This window comes from Heterodontus francisci, chromosome 5 (assembly GCF_036365525.1).
Source record: "Heterodontus francisci isolate sHetFra1 chromosome 5, sHetFra1.hap1, whole genome shotgun sequence".
Lineage (NCBI taxonomy): Eukaryota > Metazoa > Chordata > Chondrichthyes > Heterodontiformes > Heterodontidae > Heterodontus > Heterodontus francisci.
Window position 1 is genome coordinate 29,060,440 of NC_090375.1, and position 25,089 is coordinate 29,085,528.

Genomic DNA, 25,089 nt, shown 5'->3' on the forward strand with positions numbered 1-25,089 from the left:
AACCCGTCCATCTTATACAGGTCCCACCTGTCCCACTGGTCAGAAAGTCTCAGAAATCTGATGCCCTCCCTCCTACACCAGTTGTCCTGCCATGTGTTAAATCGCTCAACCCTCCTATTCCTACACTTACTTGCACATGGGACTTGCAGTAATCCTGAGATTATTGCTTTTGAAGTCCTGCTTTTTAATTCTCCTTCCTAGCTCCCTAAAATCTGCTTTCAGGACCTCATCCCCCTTCTAACCTATGTCATTGGTACCAATGTGGACCACGATCTCTGGCTGCTCGCCCTCCCTCAGAAGGATGTCCTGCAGCCACTCTGACATCCTTGACCCTGGCACCAGGGAGGCAACACATCATCCTGGAAACAAGTTTGCTGCCACAGAAATGCCTGTCTGTTCCCCAAACTAATGAATCCCCTATCACTACTGCTCTTCCACTCTTCCTCTTCCCCTCCTGTGCAGCTGAGCCACCTGTGATGCCACAAACTTGGCTGTGACTGCACTCCTTTGAGGAACCATCACCCTTACCAGTATCCAAAATGGAAAACCAATTAGTGAGTGAGATCATATCAGGGGATTCCTGCACTGCCTGCCTGGTTCTCTTAGACTGCCTGGCAGTCACCCATTCCCTATCTGCCTGCATGCTCCTAACCTGCGCTGTGACCACCTCCCAAAACGTGCTATCCACGTAGTCCTCGGTCTCACAGTTGCACAACAGCGACTCCAGTCACCACTTGATGGATAGGGTTAGGGAGTGGGACTGACTGACCAGAGAGAGCCAGCATGGATTCGATGGGGCGAATGCCCTCCTTTAGAGCAGTTAATGACTCCAGGATTCTAATTGACCTCTTCATAAACTTGCAATAACCCTGCAAGTACACACAGCATGAAGTTGCCTGGATAATGAATGTCTATACTAACAACCACTGCCAATACAACACAAAACAAAGCCAAAACAGAATAATTACTCATCAAATTAAACCAGCATGTTTTTTTTAAAAAGCAAGTAACAGAAATTGGACAGTGATTTGAGGATGTAATCTAATCTGGGAGTTCAGAGGCCGGTCAGAAAGTCCTCATGTTTCATGATGTCCTATGAACCCCCTCAGTTTGGATCATTGTTCTGCAATTACAGCCGGGCATCCAAAATTGTTTAAATCCACCACGATCAAGATTTACAGAGTTGCTAACTGCATCATAACACAAATGACACCCAACCCAGTCATTGTGGGACAGCTATACTCAAAACAAGAAGAAATTTCTGGGCTGGTCGATTGGCAAAAGGGGAAGTGTTCCTTGTCAACGAAACAAAAAGTATTTTTTTCCCGAATTCTACTAACACATCTTAAAAAGATGAATAAAAAGGGAAATAATTTTAGGAAAAAAAGAGGAGAAACCGACTGACTGTTTTCACGCTACAGAAACTGACTCCGTGGAATGCCTCCCGGGAGACTGAACATTCCGAAAAAATTGACCTGGAGCAGACACTCCAATTGCAAACAGCAGGACGGAGCCAATTACAGAAACTTCAGTGCTCAGTTCAAACTTGGGAAGAACCCGGTCTTCGAGAAATAATGGACTCGGATGGAGTCAAAGGAATGGCAGAGATGATCGCGACACCAGGAAATAGCAAGGGAGACTCTGACAATTAAAAACATAAACCGTGTCATAACAGCTAGAAAACTACCAAGAGGAACATAACTCATTTTTTAAAAAAGTACACAGAAATAAAAGGGGGAAACATTTTACTCACCCCAAGGAGACAAACTTTTAATTCTCGAATAGCCATACTCAATTTATAAGGCTTGTGTCATACTCGTTGCAGTCCGCTTTACCTAGTTCGTGTATTAAACTGCGCTGTTTACGCACTTAACCTCCTCTAACCCTACAACCAACCAGTTTCCTTACAGCCAACGGAAACTGTTCTGCAATAACTCTCGGCAGCCAACTGTCACGTGATGCTCGGGGCTCTATTACAGCAAAGCTCACATTCTAACTAAACTTAAACTTAAAGAAGATCTGTGCCTTCTGTTTGTTCGGCCAGTGAAGATGATCTGGAGAGATGTAAATTTGCATTCAGTACTGTGAGAAGAAATTCTGCACAGCAACCTTACCAAATAATCATTTTAAGTCTGTCTCTAGTTATAAATGCATAGAGGATAACAGATGTCTAGGGATGGGATGCAAGCCTTTAATTTAACACAGGGGGTTCTACATCTTCAGCCAGCACCTCAGATCCAGAGATTGCTTTGAATGTCTTTCTGTTGGGTATTTTTATTACTAAATACCAGAACTGTTTCCAAATAGAGGCTTTTGCTGATTTTTGATATAGTATTTTTCAGTTACAGGAAAACGCAATTTGCAGATGTTAGCGGTCGGGGAAGATAATCAGTGAGGGTGGATAGGAACATGTGTACTGAATACAGAAGACTTTGTTGTAGCACGGTGTACAGTTCGCAGCTGGAAGAATATTATGTAGGAATGCATAATGTTTATATTGTTTTAAAAAAATTTTCAATACAAAATGCCACACTCAGCAGCCTTGCCATTATTTGAAAAGACAAGTTAGCATACAAAGTATAGACCCTATATCAAAACTGAATGTGGAACTCGTTACCACAAGGTAAAGCCTAGCTTGGGTATAAAATTAAAACCCGACCCAGGGCCTGACCTGACAACAGCCAACCCGAACACGACCCAAGCACAAATTCTTTAATTTTTTTAAATACCTGACCCTACCCGAACCTGACACATGTATTGGGGTTTGGTTGAGTAGCCAGGCTTTAGACCAGTGATCGAGTACAGGGGTCAGTTGCTGATGTACCCGTGTTCAATTAACGTCATAAAAGTTTTTTTTAAAAAACAAACACTGATTTCAAACAGGCGAAGGTGCCGCGACCCTGAGCACTCACGGGGAAAAAAGTATCCACTTCAGGAAATCATGCAATGTAACAAACAAGCTTCTGAACTGTATCAAGTTCCGATGTCATTCACAAAAAAATCTCAGGAGAACTCAAGTTGGGAAGTTTAATCTCCCTATTTCCAGATAATTTTAAATCCTTGGCCCAAGTATAGATTAAAGCAAGAGCTCAGTTGATGTTTCTGTACTTACTGCAGTTACTGGTATCTTCCCCGGGCTTGTTAGTTTCACCCAGACTCCATAGATTTTAGAGTGCAAGGGGTCATTGGGTCCCGTCGGGGCTTTTTTCCCAGTCCAAAATTCGGGCTCGGGTCAGGTCGGGCTGGACGTGGACAGAGATCAGGACACTGTCGTCAGGTTCGGGTTTGGGTCGGGTAGCCATGCTCTACCACAAGGTGCAGTTCAGACCAATGGTGCAGATGTATTTAAGGGGAAGATAGATAAGTATATGGAGGAGAACGGAATAAAAGGCTATGTTGATAGGGTGAGATGCAGTAAGTTGGGAGGAGGCGTGTCTGGATCATAAACACGAACATAGACCAGATGGGCCAAATGGCCTGTTTCTGTGCTGCAGCTTCAATGTAATTCTATGTAACTGGATACTGGAAAATAAATACTCTGCTTTATTGAATAGATCAAACCAAGAGAGGGAGAATAGAAGAATTTTACTTGCTCTCACTTTCATTCATTTCAACTGCTCCTAGTCTCTCCTTGTATTGCCCCACCATACAAATAAATCACAACAATTAATAAATACCATCTGGCAGAAATTTACATAGCCAGAAGTGTTAAGTGAACAAGCTGGTGTTCTGTGAGATTGACACAGAATATTGAGGTATAGCAGCAGCGCTCCTGAATCATACCATACACATGAGTTCTCCCTAAATGAAGATTATATGTCTATGTGTTTCTCCAGTATGTAGGTTCTAGCATGGAGTGGATCTTCCTCACTCTTTCAGTCTTTCAGATGAAACATTAAACTGAGGCCCTGTTTGCCCCGGCAGTAACATGCACTGTGGACAAAGGGGAGCCCATTGACGTATTGTTCTTGGATTTCCAGAAGGCATTTGACAAGCTGCCACATAAAAGGTTATTGCACAAAATAGGAGCTCGTGGTGTAGGGTGTAACATATTAGCACAGATAGAAGATTGACTGTTTGGCAGAAATCAGACAGTAGATATAAATGGGTGCTTTACTGATTGACAGGTTGTGACGAGTGGAGTCCCGCAGGGGTCTGTGTTGGCACCTCAACCTTTTACAATTTATATCAATGATTTAGATGAGGGGAGCAATGGCATGGTAGCTAAATTTGCCGATGACACAAAGACAGGTAGGAAAGTATGTTGTGAAGAGGACATAAGGAGGTTGCAGACTGATTTAGATAGGTTGAGTGAGTGGGCAAAAATCTGGGAGAATGGAGTATAATGTGGGAAAATGTGAAGTTGTTCACTTTGGCAGGAAGAATAAAAAAGCAGAGTATTAATTAAATGGAGAACGACTGAAGAATTCCGAGGTACAGCAAATAATAAAGAAAGCTAATGGAATGTTATCCTTTATTACGAGAGGAATTGAAAATGAAAGTAAGAATGTTATACTTCAGTTATACAGGGCATTGGTGAGACCACATCTCGAATACTGTGTCCAGTTTTGGTCTCCTTAAATAAGGAAGGATGTATATACGTTGGAGGCAGTTCAGAGGAGGTTTACTAGATTGATACCTGGAATGAGCAGGTTGTCTTATGAAGAAAGATTGAACAGACTGGGCTTGTTTTCACTGGAGTTTCGAAGAGTGAGAGGAGACTTGATTGAAGTTTATAAGATCCTGAACGGCCTTGACAAGGTGGATGTGGAGAGGATGTTTCCTCTTGTGGGGGAGTCCAGAACTCAGGGGCACTGTTTTAAAATTAGGGGTCACCCTTTAGGACAGAGATTAGGAAAAAAATTTTCTCATAGAGGGTTGTGCGAGTTTGGAATTCTCCGCCTCAGAAGGTGGTGGAAGGGAGGTCATTGAATATTTTTAAGGCGGAGGTAGACAGATTCTTGTTAGGCAAGGGAATCAAAGGTTATCGGGGGTAGATGGGAGTGTGGAATTCACAACACAAACAGGTCAGCCATGATATTATTGAATGGTGGAGCAGGCTCGAGGGGCCGAATGGCTTACTTCTGCTCCTAATTCGTATGGTCGTATGGTAGTATTTCGAAGAGCAAAGGAGTTATTCCTGGTGTCCTGGCCAATATTTATTCCTCAATCAACATCACTATCTGACCATTATCACACTGCTGTTTATGGGAGCTTGCTGTACACAACTTGGCTGCCATGTTTCCTACATTACAAAAGTGACTACATTTCAAAAGTACCTCTTTGGATGTAAAGTGCTTTTGGATGTCCTGAGGTCATGAAAGGCAAGATATAAATGCAAGTCTTTCCTTTTCTTTAATAAGATAGTTAGTTAATATTTGCACAGTTTTATAGTGGACTAACTAGCAAGGGATGGGTTTTCCTGGCTGTATATCAGGACTGCAGCATTCAATCCAAAATAGGCTTTCCCTGTTGCTGATGTCACTGAGGATGACATGAGGAGATAAGTTTTCTTGAAGAATCCGACTCTTCAAGCCATCTGTGCTATATTTCTGCCCTTGCATAAATCAAAGAAATTCTACAGCCAAAGAACTGAGCATTACAACAAAAGAAATATAACAGTCCTTAGAAATTAAATATTGATGGATTACATTTTTGACTAACCTTGTCAGCACTTGGGATGAAGTATTTTTTCCTTCAATAAATTTCAAATTGGAAGGTAACCATTCTGTTAAGGTCATTAGTAGGAAGAACAATAGCATGTTTGATGTCATTTGATGAAGATAAGAAACAAATGCGCCCAAGCACATTTCTCTAATATAACTCCTTGTATGCGCTGTGATAAGAAGAATGGCTGAGTGTTTGTTTCCTATAAAGAAGTTGCATATCCTGTTCAACAGCTTACAACAGGCCAACTTCTCAATGAGAATGTAATTTTCTATCAAACTCTCTGAAAGCATCAAAGACGAATGATTTAATTTTGCTCTCGGTACCAACAACAGGACCATGAGAGCACCATAAATCAAAATGATTTGCCTTGAAGCAAGATTGAGACCAAACATTAATAGGGATTGGGATTGTTACAGTTTCAATATCTAGCCTTACATATTCTAACCTTTATAGTAGTTCTGGTCATTCCCATAAACAACTTTGAGTGTCTTTCATTTCGCTGTGTGCCTGTACTGTCTAATATTTACCTATATGATAACATAACACAGAGGTATAACAATATTACCCCCTTGTGATCTGAACTGGATATTCATGTCTCACAAACATGCTTTAATCTCTTCAAGGTGGATTGTGAAAACAAGGTAAGAGAAGGCCAGATATCAATTGTTACACTGATTTATTTTTTTGTGAGCAAACATGCGATTCTGATTGGATTCACTTATTTCAATCAGTACAGTTTTCTCCAGCAAATAATACAAAATAGTGCAAGCGCTATACTTGCCCATGTCATTGTGTCATCTTACTTGACTTAAACAAAATTACTTCTACTTGCTCTTTGATGTACCACTTCAGAGCCTTGTCAAAGTTTACCTTTACAGCTTTCTGTTTAAAGACCTGACTGGCTTCACAGCTTTTGTTGGACCTAACCTGCATTATCTTTTTTTTAATCTCCATCTGCTCACAATCAGAAATAAAGAATAACAACAACAATTTGCACTCATATAGCACTTTTAACTTAAAAATGTTCCAAGGAGCTTCACAGAGGTGCAAAGAAAATAATAGACACTGAGTCTAAGAAGCAGATATGAGGAGAGGTTACCAAAAGCTTTGTCACAGAGAAAAGACTTAAAGAAGGAGAGGGATGTGCAGAGTGGGAGGGTCCAATTCACAGAAATGTGCAGTGATTCATTTTGGTAGGAAGAACATAGAGAGACAATATAAAATCAATGGTACAATTCTAAAGGGGTGCAAGAGCAGAGGGACCGAGGTATATATGTGCATAAGTCATTGAAGGTGGCAGGACAGGTTGAGAGAGCGGTTAATAAAGCATACAATATCCTGGCCTTTATTAATAGGGGCATCGAGTACAAGACCAAGGAAGATGTGTTGAACTTGTATAAGACACTAGTTTGTCCTTAGCTGGATTATTGTGTCCAATTCTGGGCACCGCACTTCAGGAAAGATGTGAGGGCATTGGAGAGAGTACAGAAAAGATTCACAAGAATGGTTCCAGGGATGAGGAATTTCAGTTATGAAGATAGATTATAGAAGTTAGGACTGTTTTCCTTGGAGAAGAGAAGCCTGAGAGGTGATTTAATAGAAGTATTCAAAATTATGAGGGGTCTGGACAGAGTAGATAGAGAAAAACTGTTCCCACTCATGAAAGGATCAAGAACAAGAGGGCACAAATTTAAAGTATTTGGTAAGAGAAGCAAAAGTGACATGAAGAAAAACTTTTTCACGCAGCGAAAATTGGGAACAGATGTTCTCAAGGAAATGCACGACAGAAATGTGGAGGTTGTTTAGGGAGCACTTGCTGCGACTGCTGGATAGGTTTGTCCCGATGAGGCAAGGAAGGGATGGTAGGGTGAAGGAACCTTGGATGACAAGAGATGTGGAACAGCAAGTCAAGAGGAAGAAGGAAGCTTACTTAAGGTTGAGGAAGTAAGGATCAGACAGGGCTCTAGAGGGTTACAAGGTAGCCAGGAAGGAACTGAAGAATGGACTTAGGAGAGCTAGAAGGGGACATGAAAAAGCCTTGGCGGGTAGGATTAAGGAAAATCCCAAGGCGTTCTACACTTATGTGAGGAACAAGAGGATGGCCAGAGTGAGGGTAGGGCTGATCAGGGATAGTGGAGGGAACTTGTGCCTGGAGTCGGAGGAGGTAGGGGAGGTCCTAAATGAATACTTTGCTTCAGTATTCACCAGTGAGAGGGACCTGGTCGTTTGTGAGGACGGCGTGAAACAGGCTGATATGCTCGAACAGGTTGAGGTTAAGAGGGAGGATGTGCTGGAAATTTTGAATGATATGAGGACAGATAAGTCCCCGGGGCCAGACGGGATATACCCAAGGATATCACGGGAAGCGAGGGAAGAGATTGCCGCGCCTTTGGCGATGATCTTTGCGTCCTCACTGTCCACTGGAGTAGTACCAGATGATTGGAGGGTGGCATATCTTATTCCCTTGTTCAAGAAAGGGAATAGGGATAACCCTGGGAATTATAGACCAGTCAGTCTTACGTCGGTAGTGGGCAAATTATTGGAGAGGATTCTGAGAGACAGGATTTATGATTATTTGGAAAAGCATGGTTTGATTAGAGACAGTCAGCATGGCTTTGTGAGGGGCAGGTCATGCCTCACAAGCCTTATTGAATTCTTTGAAGATGTGACAAAACACATTGATGAAGGAAGAGCAGTGGATGTGGTGTACATGGATTTTAGCAAGGCGTTTGATAAGGTTCCCCATGGTAGAAAGTAAGGAGGCATGGGATACAGGGAAAGTTGGCTGTCTGGATACAAAATTGACTGGCCCATAGAAGACAGAGGGTGGTAGTAGATGGAAAGTATTCAGCATGGAGCTCGGTGACCAGTGGTGTTCCGTAGGGATCTGTTCTGGGACCTCTGCTCTTTGTGATTTTTATAAATGACTTGGATGAGGAAGTGGAAGGCTGGGTTAGCAAGTTTGCCGATGACACGAAAATTGCTGGAGTTGTGGATAGTGTGGAAGGCTGTTGTAGGTTGCAACGGGACATTGACAGGATGCAGAGCTGGGCTGAGAAGTGGCAGATGGAGTTCAACCTGGAAAAGTGTGAAGTGATTCATTTTGGAAGGTCGAATTTAACAGGCTTAAAGATAGGATTCTTGGTAGTGTGGAGGAACAGAGGGATCTTGGGATCCATGTCCATAGATCGCTCAAAGTTGCCACCCAAGTTGATAGGGTTGTTAAGAAGGCGTATGGTGTATTGGCTTTCATTAACAGGGGGATTGAGTTTAAGAGCCGCGAGGTTATGCTGCAGCTCTATAAAGCCCTGGTTCGACCACACTTGGAATATTGTGTTCAGTTCTGGTCGCCTCATTATAGGAAGGATGTGGAAGCTTTAGAGAGGGTACAGAGGAGATTTACCAGGATGCTGCCTGGACTGGAAGGCATGTCTTATGAAGAAAGATTGAGGGAGCTAGGGCTTTTCTCATTGGAGCGAAGAAGGATGAGAGGTGACTTGATAGAGGGGTACAAGATGATGAGAGGCATAGATAGAGTGTATAGCCAGAGACTTTTTCCCAGGGCGGAAAGGGCTATCACCAGGGGGCATAATTTTAAGGTGATTGGAGGAAGGTTTCGGGGAGATGTCAGAGGTAGGTTCTTTACACAGAGAGTGGTGGGTGCGTGGAATGCACTGCCAGCGGTGGTAGTAGAAGCAGATACATTAGGGACATCTAAGCGACTCTTGGATAGGTACATGGATGATAGTAGAATGAAGGATAGGTAGGTAGTTTGATCTTAGAGTAGGTTAAAGGTTTGGCTCAACATCGTGGGCTGAAGGGTCTGTACTGTGCTGTACTGTTCTATGTTCTATGTTCTATGAGCGGTTAAGGTCTGGAATGCACTGCCTGAGAACGTGGTGGAGGCAGGTTCAATTGGAGCATTCAAAAGGGAATTAGACAGTGATATGAAAAGGAAGAATGTGCAGGGTTACGGAGAGAAGGCAGGGGAATGGAACTGAGGGAATTGCTCTTTCAGAGGGCCGGTGCGGACACGATGGGCTGAATGGCCTCCTTCTAAACTGCAACTATTCTGTGATTTCTTTGTTGGATCATGTAGATGAATTATCAACAGCAGTACACTAACAAAACAAGCCTCTGCCCCCACATGTTATGATAGATTGAAGTGGGAGAGGCAGGAAATAATCAGGAGAAAGGTAACAACAAAGATAAAGTGAATTAAGGTGCAGAAGTTAACTATGGATGGGTCGTCTTCTGAAGTTGTTCCATCTGGTACTGAATTAAATAACCTGTTTCCACAGCCTTTGCCATCCTACAGCCATGACTCAGACAGTGAACCATCCCCTTCTTCTCTATTTCTTGCAGCAATATTTCCAAGGCCTCAACATTCAAATGTGACCATCCAATATTATCGTGGCTCTCAAAGCACCAACTCACTGTCATAACAGGAATAACTGTAACCTCAGCCTTTTCGAACACCACATTAGCATCTTTCATAAGTACCGAATCTGAGAGGGAGTGATGTCATCTTCCCCTGCTCCTGTATAATCCTTCATAACAGCAACTTAGACATTATATACCATCCTTCTCACATTTTTGCGACAGTCCTGATATGTAAACCCATTGATGCTTCTACTGCAAATGCTGCTAGGCATTCCAATCGATTCCAGCTACCCAACACATATTAACAAAGACAAATAGAGGATAAATCATTAGGAAGAATTGTAGACTTACTATGTAAAGCATATACAAGCCAAGATGGCTAGGCCACTGTTCACAATGTAAAAGAACAGCCTCCAAAGAAACGTAGAAGGTGAAACAAAACACACAATCTGCTCACACCTTCAATAGACTTCAATGACTTTCGAAACTGCACTGAACTTTTTCGAGAGACTGGGCATTTGCCCAGTAGCAGGCAACCATGCATGCCTGCTGCACGCTCATTCGGTCAACCTGGAAATATGGGCAGGTCGACCTACTTTTGGGCATAGCATCAATTGTCTCAATCACTTGTGCTGCTCAATTTCTGACCCTGCAAAAGAAACTTGAATAGTTAAAAGCAAAATACTGCAGATGCTGGAAATCTGAAATAAAAACAGAAAGTGCTGGAAATACTCAGCAGGTCAGGCAGCATCTGTGGAGAGAGAAGCAGAGTTAATGTTTCAGGTCTGTGACCTTTCATCAGAACCGGACAAAGTTAGAAACTTAAATAAACTCAAATAAATAAATAAAACCAACAAGATGTTTGTATTTGAATTGAATGCCTTGGCTTCTCCATCAGATCATAAAAGACATTGGCCCTGAAATTCCATGGGCTTATGAAGACACTCCCATTCTAAATCAGTTTCCAGGGAGCTCGCTTGACAGACCCTTTGTCAGTCCCAAAAAATGATCCCTTACTTCAGAGGATGTATAACCAGGGGGAGGAACTCTGAGGCCAGAAGTTGTCTCAGCCCCTGGAATCCCTGGTGAAAATAGATTTAGTGGCTCACCAGCAAGTAGAATTGGATGTACTAGGTGTCTAGGTTTAGGTCTCAAGCTGGTCACTTGAAGACAAAAGCAAGTAGGCATTGGAAAGTAGCCCTTTTTCAAGGTAGGTGACTCTGCTAGGGCTGCCACTGCTGATGGAAGGTGATCCTTCACAATGTTTCTTTGCACCCCCACCCACCCATGATAGGCACCTGAGATATGCCGATAGTAGAACTGGTGCCCACCAAGATTATCTTAAATCGGCAATCTCCCCCAGACTCCAGAAATTACAGCAGGGTGGGCAGCAAGATTCCTCGCGGGGCAATACTGGCACTGATATCATGATCAATGGTCTGTGGATTTTCAGGGCTATCAGGAGGACTTGGGCCGATGAGCAGAATAAGCAGGCAGCTGACAGATTCATTGATTTATAAAGAACCTTTCACAACCTCAGGATGTCCTAAAGTGCTTTGCAGCTAATTAAGTGTTTTTGAAGTGGAATCACTGTTGTAATGTAGGAAACATGGCAGCCAGTCTTCATATAGCAAAGTCCAACAAACAACAATGTTATCATGATCAGATAATTTATTTTAATGACATTGGTTGAGGGATAAACATTGGCCATGACATCAGGAAGACAACGAAGGATATGAATGAACAGAAAAGGAAGCCTGTAGATGAAAATAAATAATACCTGAAAGTGCAAGTGCAGACAGATAATGTCATAATAAAGGCCAATAGACTTGGGTTATATCAATAGGCATATAGAGTACAGAGAAAAGAGGTAATGATAAATTTGTGTAAGGCAGTTGTTCGGTCAGTTAGAGTACTATGTGCAGTTTTTAATACCCCGTTATAGAAAGGATATAAAACAATATAAAGCCCATCGTGTAGATCCAACTGTAACATGTAGGGGCTGGGAAGGTATAATTATGAGGAGAAACTTGAGAAATTGTGCTGAATTTTAACTACACAACACATAGGGAATGGAGGCTTTCAGTAGTGCGAAACCCAGAAGTAAGAACAGCATGTATGTCAGTTGCTTTTTAACCCAGCCACTGCAATAACATATTATTTAAGACCATTTATTTTGAGCTGGTTTGATGATGAACCACATAAGTCGATTTCAACTCCACTATTTAAAGGGACATTGCAAACTTGAAATATGATGAATTCTGGAGTTGGGAGCAGAATATAAGGAAGTGACAGAAGAGAATGCACACGCTCAAAGATAATGCCTCGCTTTAGTGATGCCACCCTGGATGTGATGTTGGGGGCAGTAAGGGTCCACAGGGAGATACTGTTTCCTACTGATGGGAGGAAGAAACCTGCCAGTGAAACAAAGACGGCATCGCTGGAGGTAGCAGAGGAGGTCAGCAGCAGGAACATGGTGCCACATTCATACATTCAAAGCTGAAAGCAGTTGAATGCTCTAAGCAGGGTAGGGAAGGTGAGTACAATATTCAACTACATCTTAATGTGTACGTCACATCAACCCCTTACTCAGCCTTCTCTAGCATACTCCAGTACATCATTCCTCACACTAACTTACCTCGCAGGTACACCTAACCCTCTCTGTCTATGCACTTCCTTACATCCCCATGAATCTATCTCAGATACTCACACTCATCTTTATGCAACATCATGCCTCTCCCTCATAGTCACCCTCAACAAATTCACTTATCAATCCATTCAGCACATTACTCTCACTCACAGTTCTCTTCTTTCCCTCCTTGCAGGAGAGGAGAGAACAGAACACGAGGGAGAGGCAGAGACCCAGAGGTAGCCCTCCAGCCATCTTGCAACCAACAGCTGCAGAGGAGGAGGCACTGACATCAATGAAGTCTCGGCGTGCTTGGCTGTCGGAGATGAGGTGATGGGGGCCTCCCTAGCTGCCTGGTGACAGAATTGAATATCAGTCAGTCACATGACAAAAACACTCACTCGTGTTGACTTGATGTCAGCAGCAAGTGAAATATGATCCTGTGCGTAATGGCCACTTAAAACATTTGCACCTCGAAGGTTCAATTCATGTCTTTAATCTCCCACAGGGCCATCAATCATCCTGCAGGAGGTGATCCAGGAGGACGACGACAGCTCCCCAGATTAAGTCATTTACTCTGGGGATGCACCATCACAGGACCCATGCAAACCATGCTCAGATACTGTGGGACACGTAAGGAAGATAGCTGGGTTTTCACCTGGCGTCTCACACATCGCAAGTGAGTAAGAGCAGCTGGTGGAGGCAGGGACAGCAATGGAGAGTTAGAGGCGATAGGACACTCCAAGATCTAATACAAAAGCAAAATACTGCGAATGCTGGAAATCTTGAAATAAAAACAGAAAATGCTGGAAATACTCAGCAGATCTGGCAGCATCTGTGGAGAGAAACATCATTAACATTTCAGGTCGATGACTTGTTGTCAGCGCTCCAAGTTCTGCTCAGCTGGACGCAGGTACTAAACTTAACGGCCCAAAGAGGATTCTTCTGGAGCAGCTGCAATGAATGTGTGATGTACTGGTAGACTTTCCAGTCACACTGTGCATGCTTGCAGAGAGCTTGGAGGAGTCCCTCTCAAGCATGAGTGGCATGATGTCGGAGGTCTTTGTGGTGATGTCTTCGTTCATAGAAAGAGTGGCCACCTGCATGGAGAATCAAATGAGTGCATGCAGGCTCTCACCAATGGCTTGCACACTATGGGCTGAATTTTGTGCAGCCATTTAAGCCAGGTTCAGTGGCGTGGGGGGACAGAGAATCACTGCGGAGCCAGCCACCCCAGAACTCGGCATCGTTCTGCAGTATCCTAATTCCCTCAGAGGCGGGCAAGTACCATGGCGATATTGACACCCCAATGCGAGGGGAACCGAATAGAAGTTGGTGAAATGCTGTTTAACATGAATATAAATGTAATTATTCCTGAGTTAATGACTGGACCGTGATTTTGAGGATGGTGTGTGGCACTCACGTTCCTTCAGCTTTGCGACCATTAAAAGCTGGTGGAACCGGGCGAGGGGCCTTAGTGTCACCACGGGGATTATCCTGACCATTGCAGCAGAGGGGAAGTGGGGGTTTCTGCAGCTATTGTTGCTCTGCTGATGTAGGGTCTGCAAGGGGGTCGTGTGTATCGGGGGGCTCTGCATGGCAGTTGTGTGTACCGATAGCTCTGCAAGGGTATAGGTTGGATGTATCAGGGACATTAATGCTGTGTTACTGTGTGTAGTGGAAGAAATAGGGATATAGTTCCAAGTCAGGATGGTGTGTGTCTTGGAGGGGAACTTGCAGGTGGTGGTGTTCCCATGCATCTGCTCCCCTTGTACTTCTAATTGATAGAGATCGCGAGTTTGCAAGGTGCTGTTTAAGGAGCCTTGATGAATTGCTGCAGTGCATCTTGTAGATGGTACACACTGCTGTTGATGGTGAAGGGAGTGAATGTTAAAGGTGGTCTATGGGGTGCCAATCAAACTAGCTGCTTTGTCCTGGATGGTGTTGACCTTCCTGAGTGTTGTTGGAGCTGCACTCATCCAGGCAAGTGTAGAGTATTCCATCACACCACTGACTTGTGCGTTGCAGATGGTGGACAGGCTTTGGGGAGTCAGGAGGTGAGTTACTCACCGCAGAATTCCCAGCCTCTGACCTGCCCTTGTAGCCATGGTATTTATATGGCTGGTCCAGTTTAGTTCTGGTTAATGGTAGCCCCCAGGATGTTGATAGTGGGGGATTCAGCGCTTTCAGCCACCCTGATGACACCTCAATGAGAATCCAATAAAGACTCACCTTCATGCATATAGTCTTCCACCTCAAAGAACAAAGAACAAAGAACATTACAGCACAGGAACAGGCCATTCGGCCCTCCAAGCCTGCGCTGATCTTGATGCCTGCCTAAACTAAAACTTTCTGCACTTCCGGGGACCGTATCCCTCTATTCCCTCCCCCGGCAGCAAGTTCCAGGCACTCACCACACTCTGTGTAAAGAACTTGCCTCGTACATCCCCTGTAAACTTTGCCCCTCGCACCTTAAACCTATGTCCCAAAGTAACTGACTCTTCCACCCTGGGAAAAAGCTTCTGACTATCCACTCTGTCCATGCCGCTCATAACTTTGTAAACCTCTATCATGTCACCCCTCCACCTCCGTCGTTCCAGTGAAAACAATCCGAGTTTTTCCAACCTCTCCTCATAGCTAATGCCCTCCAGACCAGGCAACATCCTGGTAAACCTCCTCTTTACCCTCTTCAAAGCCTCCATGTCCTTCTGGTAGTGCGGCGACCAGAATTGCACGCAATATTCTAAGTGTGGCCTAACTAAAGTTCTGTACAGCTGCAGCATGACTTGCCAATTTTTATACTCTATGCCCCGACCGATGAAGGCAAGCATGCCGTATGCCTTCTTGACTACCTTATCCACCTGCGTTGCCACTTTCAGTGACCTGTGGACCTGTACGCCCAGATCTCTCTGCCTGTCAATACTCCTAAGGGTTCTGCCATTTACTGTATACTTACCACCTGCATTAGATCTTCCAAAATGCATTACCTCACATTTGTCCGGATTAAACTCCATCTGCCATTTCTCCGCCCAAGTCTCCAACCGATCTATATCTGCTGTATCCTCTGACAATCCTCATCACTATCCGCAACTCCACCAACCTTTGTGTCGTCCGCAAACTTACTAATCAGACCAGCTACATTTTCCTCCAAATTATTTATAAATGCCACAAAGAGCAAAGGATCCCAGCACTGATCCCTGTGGAACACCACTAGTCACATCCCTCCATCCAGAAAAACACCCTTCCACTGCTACCCTCTGTCTTCTATGACAGAGCCAGTTCTGTATCCATCTTGCCAGCTCACCTCTGATCCCGTGTGACTTCACCTTTTGTATCAGTCTGCCATGAGGGACCTTGTCAAAGGCTTTACTGAAGTCCATATAGATAACATCCATGCCCTTCCTTCATCAATCATCTTTGTCACTTCCTCAAAAAACTCAATCACATTAGTGAGGCACGATCTCCCCTTCACAAAACCATGTTGCCTCTCGCTAATAAGTTTGTTTGTTTCCAAATGGGAGTAAATCCTGTCCCGAAGAATCCTCTCTAATAATTTCCCTACCACTGATGTAAGGCTCACTGGCCTATAATTTCCTGGATTATCCTTGCTACCCTTCTTAAACAAAGGAACAACATTGGCTATTCTCCAGTCATCTCGGACCTCACCTGTAGCCAATGAGGATGCAAAGATTTCTGTCAAGGCCCCAGCAATTTCTTCCCTTGCCTCCCTTAGTATTCTGGAGTAGATCCCATCAGGCCCTGGGACTTATCTACCTTAATGCTTTGCAAGACACCCAACATCTCCTCCTTTTTGATAATGAGTTGACTGAGACTACACTCCCTTCCCTAGGCTCATCATCCACCAAGTTCTTCTCTTTGGTGAATACTGATGCGAAGTACTCATTTAGTACCTCGCCCATTTCCTCTGGCTCCACACATAGATTCCCTTCTCTGTCCTTGAGCAGGCCAACCCTTTCCCTAGTTACCCTCTTGCTCTTTATATATGTATAAAAAGCCTTGGGATTATCCTTAATCCTGTTTGCCAATGACTTTTCATGACCCCTTTTAGCCCTCCTGACTCCTTGCTTAAGTTCCTTTCTACTGTCTTTATATTCCTCAAGGGATTTGTCTGTTCCTAGCCTTCCAGCCCTTACGAATGCTTCCTCTTTCTTTTTGACTAGGCTCACAATATCCCGCGTTATCCAAGGTTCCCGGAACTTGCCAAACTTATCCTTCTTCCTCACAGGAACATGTTGGTCCTGGATTCTAATCAACTGACATTTGAAAAACTCCCACATGTTAGATGTTAAATTACCCTCAAACAACCGCCCCTAATCTAAATTCTTCAGCTCCTGCCTAATATTGGTACAATTAGCCTTCCCCCAATTTAACACCTTCACCCAAGGACTACTCTTATCCTTATCCACAAGTACCTTAAAACTTATGGAATTATGGTCACTGTTCCCGAAATGCTCCCCTACTGAGACTTTGACCATCTGGCCGGGCTCATTCCCCAAAACCAGGTCCAGAATGGCCCCATCCCTAGTTGGACTATCTACATATTGTTTCAAGAAGCCCTCCTGGATGCTCCTTACAAATTCTGCCCCATCTAAGCCCCTAGCACTAAGTGAGTCCCAGTCAATATAGGGGAAGTTAAAATCACCCACCACTACAACCCTGTTACCTTTACATCTTTCCAAAATCTGTCTACATATCTGCTCCTCTTCCTCCCGCTGGCTGTTGGGAGACCTGTAGAAAACCCCCAACATCGTGACTGCACCCTTTCTATTCCTGAGCTCCACCCATATTGCCTCGCTGCACGACCCCTCTGAGATGTCCTCCCGCAGTACAGCTGTGATATTTTCCATAACAAGTAATGCAACTCCCCACCCCTTTTACATCCCCCTCTATCCCGCCTGAAGCTTCTAAATCCTGGAACATTTAGCTGCCAATCCTGTCCTTCCCTCAACCAAGTCTCTGTAATAGCAACAACATCATAGTTCCAAGTACTAATCCAAGCTCTAAGTTCATCTGCCTTAACTGTTATACTTCTCGCATTGAAACAAATGCACTTCAGACCACCAGTCCCGCTGTGCTCCGCGACATCTCCCTGCCTGCTCTTCCTCTTAGTCTTACCTCCTTTACATCTGTGTTCCCTGAATGCCGACCAGCTGCAATGTACACTAATGCCCATGGGAGAACATATATTAATGAGATCTGCAGTCACATTGCCATGATAATGAGGGCTGCGGTCACATTGGCACTGCACTAAGGGGTAGGGTGGGATTCAGAAGCTCACATTTAAGACATGTCGGAACATGGTTTTCGCACAATGATGCTAATGATTGGCACAAAAGACCGTTTAATTCTAAGTATGGCTAGGTATTTTTCTTTATACACTATGTGGTGTGATCCCTGCGCTGGCAGCTGTGCTGAAGGCAGGCTGCTGATCAGGCTGCCCCTTGACCTAAGATGACTTCAGCGGCTGTCCTTTGGGTGCCTCAGGCCTAGAGGGTCCCAGCTGCCTGAGGGTTTCCTGCACTGGTGCAGGACTTTCCTCAGGTGCAGAGACTGCTGGTGCTGGGCTTACTGGTAGTGGGACTGAGGAGCTGGTGTCCAGATGTGGAGTGTTCTGAGGGAGCCCCCAGATGTGGCTCATTGGAACCAACCTGCTCACCAGTGAAGGACTAGGAGCGGGACAAGTCTCCAGGTTCATGATCCTTCTCTCGCCTGGCCACTGCTGATCTGAGCTCATGGCCAAGGTGATGGTGTAAATGTCCTGGTGCATCTGTGGAATCTGGCTCTCCATGCAGTTGCCAACCTCTCAATGGAGGAAGCTATATGCTTGAGACATGGCAGCAGTCATAGCATGAGGGACTCCTTCATCGTCCGCTCATGGCTGCGCATGGCCTCTAGCATCTCCGTCAGATGTTGTCTGATCATTCTCTGCAACTCCAGCATATCCTGTGCTGTCGACAACAAAGGCTCATCATCAGTTTGGGCTCAGCATGGGCCTGGCCAACCACAGTTCTCCGACTGTCGGAGGCCTCAGCCTTCTCAGACTCAGCCAGCTGCTCAGGTGCGTGTGGGGTGCTCTCTTCAATTAGTGCTAATGCCGATCGATTACCCACCAAGGTGAAAGTATCTGCACTGGTGGAAGGTGCAGGATAGTCATGGGATAGTGCATCCTCTGAGTGGCCCTCCACCTCAGAAGATGACGGATGTCTCCCTGTGATTGCAGTCACCTGTGAACACTGATGTGCACGATAAAACAAAAACATGTGTGGGTTAGGCTGCACATATCCTGATATGGCAAACATGCCTGAGGTGGTTCTCCATCATTCATGAATTTTTCAATGAGCAGCAATAATCACTCTCTTGCGCAGGGACCCCAGTCTCCCTGTCAGATATAGCGCGTCCACCTTGCCTCCCCTTCAGTTCTAAGTCCTCTTCTTCGGCCTAACTGAGAGGATGTCGGTCAAGGACACCTCCACCAATCCTGGCTGCCTCCCTGCTGTTATGGGCCCTCTTCTCCGGCAAGAGGAAGAATGGAGAAATTATAAATTGGCATAAGTTTCACCATAACCGTTGTGCTACTGTGGGCCCCTAGTCACCAACTGGGGGATCTAATGTCTCTTGTGCTGACATTTACTGGGGCTGAGTTATGAACAATGGTGGCGTGTGGCCCAGATACAGCCATGCATCTGCCATGATGAGATGAAACCCTAGCCTCTCAGTCATCGCCGTGGTAGTGCCACCCTTTCCATGTTTCTCACTCTCTCCTGTAGTCACATGCAATCCCCAAAAAGGAGAGTAGTATCGAGTACTCACCTTGGCCGAACACAGGAAGTCGTTGACCCTCTTTTGGCACTGCACCCAGTTGCATCGGGTAACTCCACGGTTGCTAACTTCCTCTGTGATCTCTGTCCAAACTTGCTTGGTCATGCAGGGGGGCCTCTTCTTGCTATTACTGGGGAAGAGAACCTCCCGCCTTTCGCTTGCAGCCTGGAGGAGAATCAGCAGGGAGGCATCATTGAAGCATGGAGTCACCCTTGGTCTAACCCTTTCTATCCACTCCACTCTTCCAAGTGGGAGTTGAGTGTTGGAAACAGTGCTGTGACTTTGTATGTCTCACAGTAAACCGATCTTCTATAGACTGTAAGGCAGGAGTGATTGCAGGGCTGATATGCTTTTAAAGATGGCATCAGCATCTGATCAGCGGCAGGCTCATTAAATTCAGCTCTCTCAATGCCATCTTTAAATTGGATTGATAAAACCCTAGCCTTGACCATTCACTGCCCCACTGATATGCAGCAAAGTGTTCTCCAGCTCACTGCTAGCAGTGAATTGAGGATGGGCTATGAGAGGGATGATGGTGAAGGGAACATGGAAGTGGGGACTTGGTTCAAAGCGCATCCAGTGCTCCCCCTAAGACAGTGCCCTACATGTTGCCTTCTGTCCTGATAGGTGAGCATCTCAACAGTCAGGGCAGGGATCTGAATAGCCTGCCTCTGCCTCTGCCTCTGCTCAAACCATAGGGTTTGCATGCAAACATGTAAACATGTGAATTAGGAGTAGGACGAGGTCACAAGGCCCCTCGAGCCTGCTCTGCCATTCAATAAGTTCATGGCTGCACTGTTTACTCCACATTTCCACCTACCCCCGATAACCTTTCACCCCCTTGCTTATCAAGAATCTATCTACCTCTGCCTTAAAAATACCCAAGGACTCTCCTTCCACCACCTTTTGAGGAAGGGAGTTCCAAAGACGCACGGCTCTCTGGGAGAAAAAATTTCTCCTCATCTCTGTCTTAAATGGGCAACCCCCTATTTTTAAACAGTGACCCCTAGTTCTATATTCTCCCACAAGGGGAAACATCCTTTCCACATCCACCCTGTCAAGACCCCACAGGATCTTATATGATTCAATCAAGTCGCCTCTTACTCTTCTAAATTACAGTGGATACAAGCCTACCCTGTCCAATCTTTCCTCGTAAGACAGCCCGCCCATTCCAGGTATTAGTCTAGTAAACCTTCTCTGAACTGCCTCCAATGCATTGACATCCTTCCTTAAATAAGGAGACCAGTACTGTACACCGTCCTCCAGATGTGGTCTCACCAATGCCCTGTATAGCTGAAGCATAACCTCCCTCCTTTTGTATTCAATTCCCCTCGCGATAAACGACAACATTCTATTCGCTTTCCTAATTACGTGCTGTACCTGCATACTAACCTTTTGCGATTCATGCTCTGGGACACACAGATCCCTCTGCATCTCAGAGCTCTGCAATCTCTCATCATTTAGATAATATGCTTCTTTTTTATTCTTCCTGCCAAAATGGACAATTGCACATTTTCCCACATTATACTCCCTTTGCCAGGTCTTAGCCCACTCACTTAACCTATCTATATCCCTTTGTAGCCTCCTTATGTCCTCTTCACAACTTACTTTTCTACCTATCTTTGTGTCATCAGCAAATTTAGCAACCATACCTTCGGTCCCTTCATCTAAATCATTTATATAAATTGTAAAAAATTGAGACCCCAGCACAGATCCCTGTGGCACACCACTTGTTACATCTTGCCAACCAGAAAATGACCCATTTATGCCTACTCTTTGTTTCCTGTTAGCTAACCAATCTTCTATCCATGCCACTATGTTACCCCCGACACCATGAGCTTTTATTTTCTGCAATAACCTTTGATGTGGCACCTTTTCAAATGCCTTCTGGAAATGTAAGTACAATACATCCACCAGTTCCCCTTAGTTTAGTTTAGTTTAGTTTAGAGATACAGCACTGAAACAGGCCCTTCGGCCCACCGAGTCTGTGCCGACCATCAACCTCCCATTTATACTAATCCTACACTAATTCCATATTCCTACCACATCCCCACCTGTCCCTATATTTCCCTACCACCTACCTATACTAGGGGCAATTTTTTATAATGGCCAATTAACCTATCAACCTGCAAGTCTTTGGCATGCCCTGCCAAAGCACATCCACAGCACATGTAACTCCCTCAAAGAATGCCAATAAATTGGTTAAACATAATTTCCCTTTCATAAAACCATCGTCATTCTGCCTGATTACCTTGAATTTTTCTCAGTGCCCTGCTATAACGTCTTTCATAATAGCTTCCAACATTTTCCCTCAGACAGATGTTAAGCTAACTGGCCTATAGTTTCCTGCTTTCTGTCTCCCTCCTTTTTTGAATAAAGGAGTTACATTCGCTATCTTCCAATCCAACGGAACCTTCCCTGAATCCAGGGAATTTTGGAAAATTAAAACCAACGCATCAACTATCTCACTAGCCACTTCTTTTAACACCCTAGGATAATGTCCAACAGGACCCAGGGACTTGTTAGCCTGCAGCTCCAACAATTTGTTCAGTACCACTTCCCTGGTGATAGTAATTTTCTTAAGTTCCTTCCTCCTTTCCATTTCCTGACTTACAGCTAATTCTGGGATGTTCCTAAAACACCTGTTCCATTCATCTGCCATCTCCTTATTGTCCATAATTAATTCCCCAGACTCACTTTTTATAGGACAAACGCTCACTTTGTTAACTCTTTTCTTTTTAAAATATCTATAGAAACTTGTTATCTGACTTTATATTTCTAGATAGCTTTCTCTCGTACTCCAATTTTACCTTCCTTATCAATCTTTTATTCATTCTTTGCTGTTTTTTATATTCTGTCCAATCTTCTGACCTGCCTCCCAACTTTGCACAAATATATGCTTTTTCTTTAAGTTTGATACTATTTTAACTTTTAGTTAACCACGGATGGCGGGTCCCACCCTTGGAATTTTTCTTTCTCATTGAAATGTATCTATTCTGTGTATTCTGAAATATCCCCTTAAATGTCTGCCACTGCATCTCTATTGACCTATCCCTTAACCTGATTTGCCAGTTCACTTTAGCTAGCTTTGCTTTCATGCCCTCATAATTGCCCTTATTTAAGTTTAAAATACTAGTCTTGGATCTACTCTTCTCTCCCTCAAACTGAATGTAACATATTATGATCCTTGCTACCCAGGGGCACTCTGGTTTTTCCAGTCTATATGTAGGTTAAAATCCCCCATAATTATCGCTGTACCTTTCTGACAAGCTGCCATTATTTCTTCCTTTATCTCCCATTCTACAGTGTGGTTAATGTTAGGTGGCCTGTATACCACTTCCACAAGTGAGTTCCTGCCTTTATGATTTCTCATCTTTACCCAAACTGCTTCTACATCCTGGTTTCCTGAACTTAGGTCATCCCTCTCTATTGCGCCAATACCATCATTAATTAACAGAGCTACGCCTCCACCTTTTCCTAGCTTCCTGTCCTTCCGAAATGCCATGTACCCTTCAATATTCAGGTCTCAATCTATGTCATCCTGCATCCATGTCTCTGTAATGTATATCAGATCGTACTTATTTATTTCTATTTGCGTCCTCAGTTCATCTGTTTTGTTTCGAATGCGACGTGCATTCAGATACAGAGCCTTTAGTTTTATCCTTTTATTATTTTTGTAACCTCGAGCCTTATCTGTTGATTTACTCTTGGATTTGTACGCTCTGTCCCTTCCTGTCACAGTCTGTTTATCATTTCCCAACTTAATACCTTTCTCTCTTGCCTTGTCTCTACTCCTTGATTTACCATATCTTCCCAAATTTGATCCCTTGCCCCCACTATTCAGTTTAAAACCCTCTCTGTACTTCCCTAGTTATGCAGCTTGCTAGAACACTGGCCCCAGCATGGTTCAAAGAAAAAAGAACAAAGAAAATTACAGCACAGGAACAGGCCCTTCGGCCCTCCAAGCCTGCGCCGATCCAGATCCTCTATGTAAACATGTCGCCTATTTTCTAAGGGTCTGTATCTCTTTGCTTCCTGCCCATTCATGTATCTGTCTAGATACATCTTAAAAGACGCTATCGTGCCCGTGTCTACCACCTCCGCTGGCAACGCGTTCCAGGCACCCACCACCCTCTGCGTAAAGAACTTTCCACGCATATCCCCCCTAAACTTTTCCCCTCTCACTTTGAACTCGTGACCCATAGTAATTGAATCCCCCACTCTGGGAAAAAGCTTCTTGCTATCCACCCTATCTATACCTATATTCAGGTGTAGACCGTCCCAACTGTACAGCCACCACTTTCCCCAGTACTGGTGCCAGTGCCCCATGAACTGGAACCTACTTTTACCACATCAGTCTTTGAACCACGCATTCATTTCTCTAATCTTATTTGCCCTATGCCAATTTGCACGTGGCTCAGGTAATAATGCACAGGGGAGGAGTAAAAAGTGTGGGAATGCAATAGTTGTAGGGGATTCCATTGTAAGGGGAATAGATAGGCATTTCTGTGGCCGCAAACGAGACTCCAGGATGGTATGTTGCCTCCCTGGTGCTAGGGTCAAGGATGTCTCAGTGCGGTTACAGGACATTCTGAAGGGGGAGGGTGAACAGCCAGTGGCCGTGCTACACATTGGTACAAACGACGTAGGTTAAAAAAGAGGATGAGGTCCGAAAAGCAGAATATAGGGAGTTAGGAAGTAAGCTGAAAAGTAAGACCTCAAAGGCAGTGATCTCAGGATTACTACCAGTGCCACGTACTAGTCAGAGTAGAAATGGCAGGATATATCGGATGAATACGTGGCTGAAGAGATGGTGTGAGGGGGAGGGTTTTAGATTCCTGGGACATTGGGACCAGTTCTGGGGGAGGTGGAACCAGTGCAAACTGGATGGGTTACACCTGGGCAGGACTGGGATTGATGTCCTAGGGGGATTATTCGCTAGAGTGGTTGGGGAGCATTTAAACTAAAATGGCAGGGGGATGGGAACCTTTGCAAGGAGTCAGAGGAGGGGGGATCAAAGACAAGAACAAAAGACAGTAAGGGGAATAAGAAAAGTGATAGGCAGAGAAATCAACGGCCAGAACCAAACAGGGCCACAGTGAAAAAGAGTCGGAAGGGGACAAGTAATGTTAAAAAGACAAGCCTTAAGGCTTTGTGCCTTAACGCGCAGAGCATTCGCAATAAAGTGGATGAATTAATCGCGCAAATAAATGTAAACGGGTATGATATAGTCGGGATTACGGAGACATGGCTGCAAGGTGACCAGGGATGGAAAATGAACATCCAGGGTTATTCAGTATTTAGGAAGGACAGACAAAAAGTAAAAGGCGATGGACTTGCATTGCTGGTTAAAGAGGAAATTAACACAATAGTGAGGAAGGATATTAGCTCTGACGATGTGGAATCTGTATGGGTAGAGTTGAGAAACACTAAGGGACAAAAAACGTTAGTGAGGGTTGTATATAGACCCCCAAACTGTAGTGGTGATGTTGGGAATGGCATGAAACAGGAAATTAGAGATGCATGCGATAAAGGAACATCTGTAATTATAGGTGACTTTAATCTGC

At 44.4% G+C, this 25,089-nt stretch overlaps 1 protein-coding gene across 1 annotated transcript in view; it reads right to left on the reverse strand.

Moving 5' to 3' along the window:
• rab31 (RAB31, member RAS oncogene family) overlaps nt 1-1,920 on the reverse strand; it is a 123,410-nt gene extending 121,490 nt beyond the window's left edge. The window contains exon 1 of the mRNA XM_068031241.1: nt 1,754-1,920. Coding sequence (XP_067887342.1) covers nt 1,754-1,789 — 36 coding nt within the window. The 5' untranslated portion in view covers nt 1,790-1,920. The remainder of the gene's footprint in view (nt 1-1,753) is intronic.
• Between the last annotated feature and the right edge of the window lie 23,169 nt (nt 1,921-25,089).